The sequence below is a fragment of the Palaemon carinicauda genome, chromosome 37 (genome assembly GCF_036898095.1).
Source record: "Palaemon carinicauda isolate YSFRI2023 chromosome 37, ASM3689809v2, whole genome shotgun sequence".
Lineage (NCBI taxonomy): Eukaryota > Metazoa > Arthropoda > Malacostraca > Decapoda > Palaemonidae > Palaemon > Palaemon carinicauda.
Genome location: NC_090761.1, coordinates 51,718,225 through 51,725,724, shown reverse-complemented (window position 1 = coordinate 51,725,724; position 7,500 = coordinate 51,718,225). Strand labels below are relative to the sequence as shown.

The 7,500-nt window shown below is 31.3% G+C and overlaps 1 protein-coding gene across 1 annotated transcript in view; it reads left to right on the top strand.

The window, feature by feature from the left end:
- LOC137629664 (tyrosine-protein kinase Src42A-like) overlaps positions 1-7,500 on the top strand; it is a 21,841-nt gene that overhangs the window by 8,198 nt on the left and 6,143 nt on the right. Inside the window, exons 4-5 of the mRNA XM_068361208.1 lie at positions 131-243; positions 1,895-2,016. Coding sequence (XP_068217309.1) covers positions 131-243; positions 1,895-2,016 — 235 coding nt within the window. The remainder of the gene's footprint in view (positions 1-130; positions 244-1,894; positions 2,017-7,500) is intronic.

The following is a 7,500-nucleotide window of genomic DNA, read 5'->3' as shown; positions in this document are numbered from 1 at the left end:
GAATTGATATACCTGAAAGTTATCTAACTGTTGTGGGCCTTATCTAACATCAAGAAGAACCAGAGTTGCCCCACTTTAATAAGGCTTTTAGTAAAGGAAAAATAAAAGATCCTCCATTCCCTCCCCACAGGTCCTGGAAACATCGTCCAACGATTGGTGGTTGGCGAAAAGTCACATAACCGGCCTGCAAGGCTTCATCCCGGCTAACTACGTGGCTCAGCTCAAGAGCATCGAAGCAGAGGAGTGAGTTCTATTTTACTTTCTTTTATTATTATTATTATTATTATTATTATTATTATTATTATTATTATTATTATTATTATTGTCCTAGTTGGAAAAGCAGGGTGCTGTGTGCCCGAGGGCTCCAATAGGAAATATAGCCCAGTGAGGAAAGGAAATAATTAAACAAAAAGAGAAGTGATAAGCAATTAAAATTAAAATAAAACCTGCTAAGAAAAGTAACATTAAAATAAATCTTTCACATATAAACTAAACTTTAAAACAAACAAGAGAAGGCTCCAATAGGAAAAATAGCCCTGTGAGGAAAGGAAATAACTAAACAAAAAGAGAAGTAATAAACAATTTAAATAAAACCTGCTAAGAAAAGTAACATTAAAATAAATCGTTCACATCTAAACTTTAAAACAAACAATAGAAAGAGAAATAAGATAGAATAGTGTGCCCGAGTGTACTTGACCTCAAGCAAGAGAACTCTAACCCAAAACAGTGGAAGACCACGGGACAGAGGCTATGAGGAAGAATATTTATCTTTCTATTTCTATGATCTTTATAAAACATTTGTTTTATTGGATTGTTCTTGCAGTCGCAACCATCTTTTCGCGATATAAAACTGAAGTAGATATAGATTGATTTCGTTGTTCTTTGGCACAAAATGAAACCTTGGGTCTCAATCATTTTGGTCTAGAATTATCTGGATTAGTACAAATAACTTTTTTTTCACTTTTTACCCCATATAATTCAACTTGGAGATTACAAAACTGATTGGAATAACAGTTATGATTCATGGTAAAATAGAAAAAGTTCATTAACATCACTATTTGTTTTTTTACTGTTCTTTAAATATTTTATTGTGATTGTTTGTTACTTCTCACCAGGCTGTTTTTCATTGGAGGAGCCTTTGGGATTATAACATCTTTTTTTCCAACAGTGGTTGTAGCTTAGCTAGTAATAATAATGATAATAGAAAATACGGTTCATGAGTCAAATTAGAAGATACAGTAACCGGCTATTATTATTATTATTATTATTATTATTATTATTATTATTATTATTATTATTATTATTATTTGCTAAGCTACAACCCTGGTTGGAAAAGCAAAATGGTATAAGGCCAAGGGTTCCAACAGGAAAAATAGCCCATTGAGGGAAAGAAATAAGGAAATAAATAAACTACATGAGAAGAACAAGAACATTAAAATAATTTTTTTTACATGTAAACTATAAAAAAAATTGTTGAAACAAGAGGAAGAGAAATAAGATAAATAAAAATGACCAAGTGTACCCTCAAGCAAAAGAACTCTATAGATTGGATAGTGCCATAGCCTCTGTACATAGTCTTCCACTGTCTTGGGTTAGAGTCCTCTTCTTTTTTATTTTAATTGTTAATTACTTCTTATTTTAGTTTCCTTATTTCCTTTCCTCGCTGGGCTATTTTTCCTGTTGGAGCCCTTGGGTTATAGAGTCCTGCTTTCCCAACTAGGGTTGTAGCTTAGCAAGTAATAATAATGATAATAATAATAATAGACACTATAATAATAATAATAATAATAATAATAATAATGAAATTATTCATAATAATATTAAAAATAATAGTAACAATAACAATATTTCTGTGCAGCGTCCAAACATTATTTCTTAATCTTCTTTTCCGCAGGTGGTACTTCGGCAACATCAGGAGAGCAGAGGCCGAGCGACGCCTGATGTTCCACGAGAATGATCATGGCAGTTTCCTTATTCGGGATTCTGAAAGTAGAAAAAACGAATTCTCACTCTCCGGTAAGAAGGTCGTTGGGCAGTTCGGCTGTATTCATTTCTTAGTGTCTTATTTTTGTTTATTTAGGCCTAACCTGATCTCCACCACTTCGTATAGCTGTAAGATTACATGGTCTTTAAGATTCACACAGAACGTAGCTACTACGAAGTAAGCCTTCTTGTTTATGCTAGTTATTTCATTATAACTTAATTATTTCTGTTTATTTAGGCCTAACCTGTTCTCTCTCTGCTACTTCGTAGAGATTATAGTCTTATTGTTTTTTAAGATTCACACATAGCTTAGTTACTACGAAGTAAGACTTCTTGTTTATGCTAGTTATTTCATTATAAATTTCTTATTTCTGTTTATTTAGGCCTAACCTGATCACTACTACGTATAGCTGTAAGATTATATTTTTATTGGTTTTTAAGATTCACACAAGACTCGTTAGTTACAAGGTCCAAACCTTTTTGTTTATGCTTGTTTTTCGGGACTTGTTTAGCCATTTATATCAATTAGACTGAGCAAATCTCACCAGGCAAAAATTACCATAAAAAAAAAGTAATTGGCCTAAAGTAGCCACTTCTATTTACTTCCGTTCAATTTTCACAGCTTCATCTTAAAAGTCCAAGAAAAGTTATCGTAGATAATCAACCGACCGAAAAATATCAAAATTTCTAAAGATAGACAGGGACATAGGAGTAGGGGGCTGGGGTGGGGGCTATAACCAACCTTTTTTGCCGAAAAATTACTTTTTTATCTCTTGCTTCAGAAAAGTTTAAAGAATAATAAAATGCACGAATTTAGTATCTAGTTAAAGATTCAAAGATATTAAATTACAGACATTTATTTCATTCAGAAATTATCATTCAGCCTCGAATTAAAGTTTTATTTGTTAACATCCATTTCCATCTTAGAGTGAGGAATTAGGAATTATTCTGATATGTAAATATTTATACTATATATATATATATATATATATATATATATATATATATATATATATATATATATATATATATATATATATAAAATTTATATATATACATATATATATGTATATAATATATATATATATATACATATATATATATATATATATATATATATATATATATATATATATATATATATATGTATATATAATATATATAATATATATATATATATATATATATATATATATATATATATATATATATATATATATATATTTATATATATACACGTATGGATTTGATTATATATATACATAATTATATATGCCACCAGCCACCTGCTGAGATACTACCGCTAAAGAGTTATTGTGTTATTTGACTGGCCAGACAGTACTACATTGGATCCTTCTCTTTAGTTACGGCTCATTCTTATTCTGCCTACACATATACTAAATAGTTTGGCCTATTCTTTACTTATTCTTCTCTGTCCTCATACACTTTACAACACTGAGCTTACCAAACAATTCTCTTGCTTGAGGGTACACTTGGGCACACTATTCTATCTAATTTCTCTTCCTCTTTTGTTAAAGTTTATATAGTTTATATACGAGATATTTATTTTAATGTTTTTACTCTTCTTCAAATATTTTATTTTTCCTTTCCTCACTGGGCTATTTTTCCTGTTGGAGTCCCTGGGCTTATAGCATCCTGCTTTTCCAGCTAGGGTTGTAGCTTAGCAAGTAATAATAATAATAATATTATTATTATTATTATTATTAAGATACTCTTTAGCTATGGTAAGCAGCTCTTCAAAGAAAAGGACACTCCAAAATCAAACCTTTGTTCTTTAGTCCTTGGTAGTGTCGTAGCTTCTGTGCCATGGTCTTTCACTGTTTTGGGGTAGAGTTCCCTCGCTTGAGGGTGCACATGGGCACATAATTCTATCTGCTTTCTCGTACTCTTGTTTTTTAAAGTTTTCTTATAGTTCATATATGAAAAATTTATATTTATGTTGTTACCGTTCCTAAAATATTTTATTTCAATTGTTGATTACTTCCTGTAGATTCCCTATTTCCTTTCCTCACTGGGCTATTTTCCTTGTTGGAGCCCTAGGACTTAAAGCATCCTGCTTCACGTCCCTTGTTCCATTCATCTGAATGAGTCTATCCAATTAGAAATGGGTGATAGATTGATACTTATGTAGAAATAATGTATGACAGGTATGAATTATATTAAGTTCAAATTAAGTAGGCAATTTTTTTTAGCTATTTCTAAACCAAAATGACGTCATGGAAGGTTCCAAAATGCAAGGATGAAAGAGTCATACACATTATTTCTTTTCATGACCAATAGATGGCCTTAGCAGAAAGTACTAAATTGATAGTTATCCCCATCATCCACTCATTAAAATTTTCATTAGTTCATTTCTGTTTCTATTTGGCTCAAAATTTCTACAAAGTAGACGCACGAGGACTTGATGTTCGTTGTTGTCTTGGCCACAACTTAATTCTCAGGAAATTACAATATCTCAATGAACGTCGCAGAAATATTTCCTCAGCAAACAATTGTTAGTTCAATTACATTTGGGGGTCAGGTGGGTCGCCAGAGATGCCACATGTACTGAAATTGATGAGATAATCGAGTAATTGCACAGTTATTTGATGATTTTCAAATTACCTTCTTATGAAAACAAAATGTAATAAATATATTTCAGGGTTTGACATGTATTGTTAGTAAACACTACGGAGAATAACAATATTGTTACATTTCGAAAGGCATAATAACGCAGACTTTGCTAGCCCCCTCCCTTACGTTGTAAAGAGTTTTACTTTACAGCCAATAGATGGCCTCAGAGGCCCCTTGTCCAAACTAATATAGTCAATTATTTGAAGAACACGTGTGTCAAAAAAGTGAAGAAGGATGGGAGAGGCTAGAAAATTTGTAGTAGGGAAATTGTCCAACGACCGTTTCCTAATTAGGAATGAACATTTTTATCAGAAAATGGTGTGAATTTTTCATATGATATCGAATGCAACATGAGTTTACTTACGAAAGAGATTAATATTAACTTTCTTTATCAGAACGCATGAAAGGCAAGTCATTTCCCCTTACAAGTGACCCGAATAACAATCATCACCATAGTTAAGGTTGGTGGGACGAGTTTGGTACAGCGTTGCCAAATGAAATTTCTTTGAAAGGAGAATATCATTATTCATTACAGATTCAAATAATTTAAGGGGTAATTATTATATGCCAGAATCTTCCTAATCGGGTGGTTGAATCTGTAGAACTTCAAAATTTCAAAGTTGGAGCAAATGCTTTTTTGTTGACCAGGCGGACATGAGTCTTTTTATAGTTTATTTATGACATTTGTTTTTGATGTTGTTAATAGTTTATATATGACATGTCTGTTGTAACGTTGTTACTTATTTTAGAATGATTTATTGTTAATTTGTTCTCTTCATTTATATATTTCCTTATTTCCTTTCCTCACTGGGCTATTTTTCCCTGTTGGAGCCCCTTGGCTTATAGCATCTTGCTTTTCCAACTAGGGTTGTAGCTTGGATAGTAATAATGATAATAATAATGTACATAACTATGATGTAATTTGATGATCTTCTAATCAGGGTAATCAACATAGATAAATAGAATAATTAAAAAGAAAATCGTAATATTTGTGTGTCTTCGCCAACGCCTGACTGTGTTGCGTCATCCACATGCGAATTTGTGTTTGTTAACAAGGGCGTTCCAGAGTGTAAATGATTTATAAAATAAACCTTATCATTATTTCCCCAGGAAAATTTGCATGTCGGTAAGGCCGTTTCTTGGTTCGATATAGCTTAAAAGAACCCGTTAGGTATATATATACATATATATGTGTGTATATATATATATATATATATATATATATATATATATATATATATATATACACATTGTATATATGATATATATATATATATATATATATATATATATATATATATATATATATATATATATATATATATATATATATATATGTATATATATATGTATATGTATATATATATATATATATATATATATATATATATATATATATATATATATATATATATATAAACTTTAATGTTTCCCTTTTAATAGTAACGGCCACGGTCATCCTAGGTTAATGTTAGGCCAATCGTGAATATAAAAAATTGATTCTGAGAGAGAGAGAGAGAGAGAGAGAGAGAGAGAGAGAGAGAGAGAGAGAGAGAGAGAGAGAGAGAGAGAGAGCGAGCACCTACAAGACATGGATGCTGATGATCTCTACAAATGAATCAGAAGAGACTGAGTATACCTATAATAAGAAGAGCCAATTTTCATTTACATAGGTGAAGTGTGCATGTTGCATTAAGCTATTAAAGATGACTATTAATAGTCAACATTAATTTTTATTAGAACGAATATTGATCGCGAAGTTTTTTAAGAAATTTGGTACTGGGCATAGAGTTGAAGATGATAGTTTGGAGAGACGGAAATTTAAGCATACATGATTATAATTAATGATAAGGGCTTCTAGCTGAGTAAGGATTCGAACCTATTCCCTAAGCCGAAACAATGCCTGCATGGATTACTAATCGAGCTATCAAGAGAGATAAAAGCTCATTTAAATTTCAAGTAAACTTTACATTTACCTGTCGAATTCAGGAATCTGTTCTTAGATTTGAAATCAACCCATCGTGACCCCCACCGTCAGAGCCTTTCCAAACTCTAGCCCCCCCCCCCCCCAAAAAAAAAAAAAAAAAATAGACGCTCCTACGCCCTTGATATCTGATAAAGGTGATAGTTTAAGCATTTTTCTTCTTTCAAATCACCAGTGGACTCTTAACTGGGGATATCTCTATTTTAAATTAGTAAATATACCTTTACGTAAAATATGAACTCTTTTACGTTTTTATCTTCAATAAGTTATTTATTTAGACAAAGGCCTCACACTTCTATAATATGTACAGAAATATTAAGCCTCTCTTATCATTTTCTTAACCTCATCTGCAAATGTTAAAATATTAAGCCTCCCCTATCATTTTCTTAACCTCATTTGCAAATGTTAAAATATTAAGCCTCTCCTATCATTTTCTTAACCTCATCTGCAAATGTTAAAATACTAAGCCTCTCCTATCATTTTCTTAACCTCATCTGCAAATGTTAAAATACTAAGCCTCTCCTATCATTTTCTTAACCTCATCTGCAAATGTTAAAATATTAAGCCTCTCCTATCATTTTCTTAACCTCATCTGCAAATGTTAAAACATTAAGCCTCTCCTATCATTTTCTTAACCTCATCTGCAAATGTTAAAACATTAAGCCTCTCCTATCATTTTCTTAAACCTCATCTGCAAATGTTAAAATATTAAGCCTCTCCTATCATTTTCTTAAACCTCATCTGCAAATGTTAAAATATTAAGCCTCTCCTATCGTTTCCTTGACCTCATCAGCAAATGTTAAAATATTAAGCCTCTCCAATCGTTTTCTCGACCTCATCTGCAAATGTTAAAATATTAAGCCTCTCCTATCATTTTCTCGACCTCATCTGCAAATGTT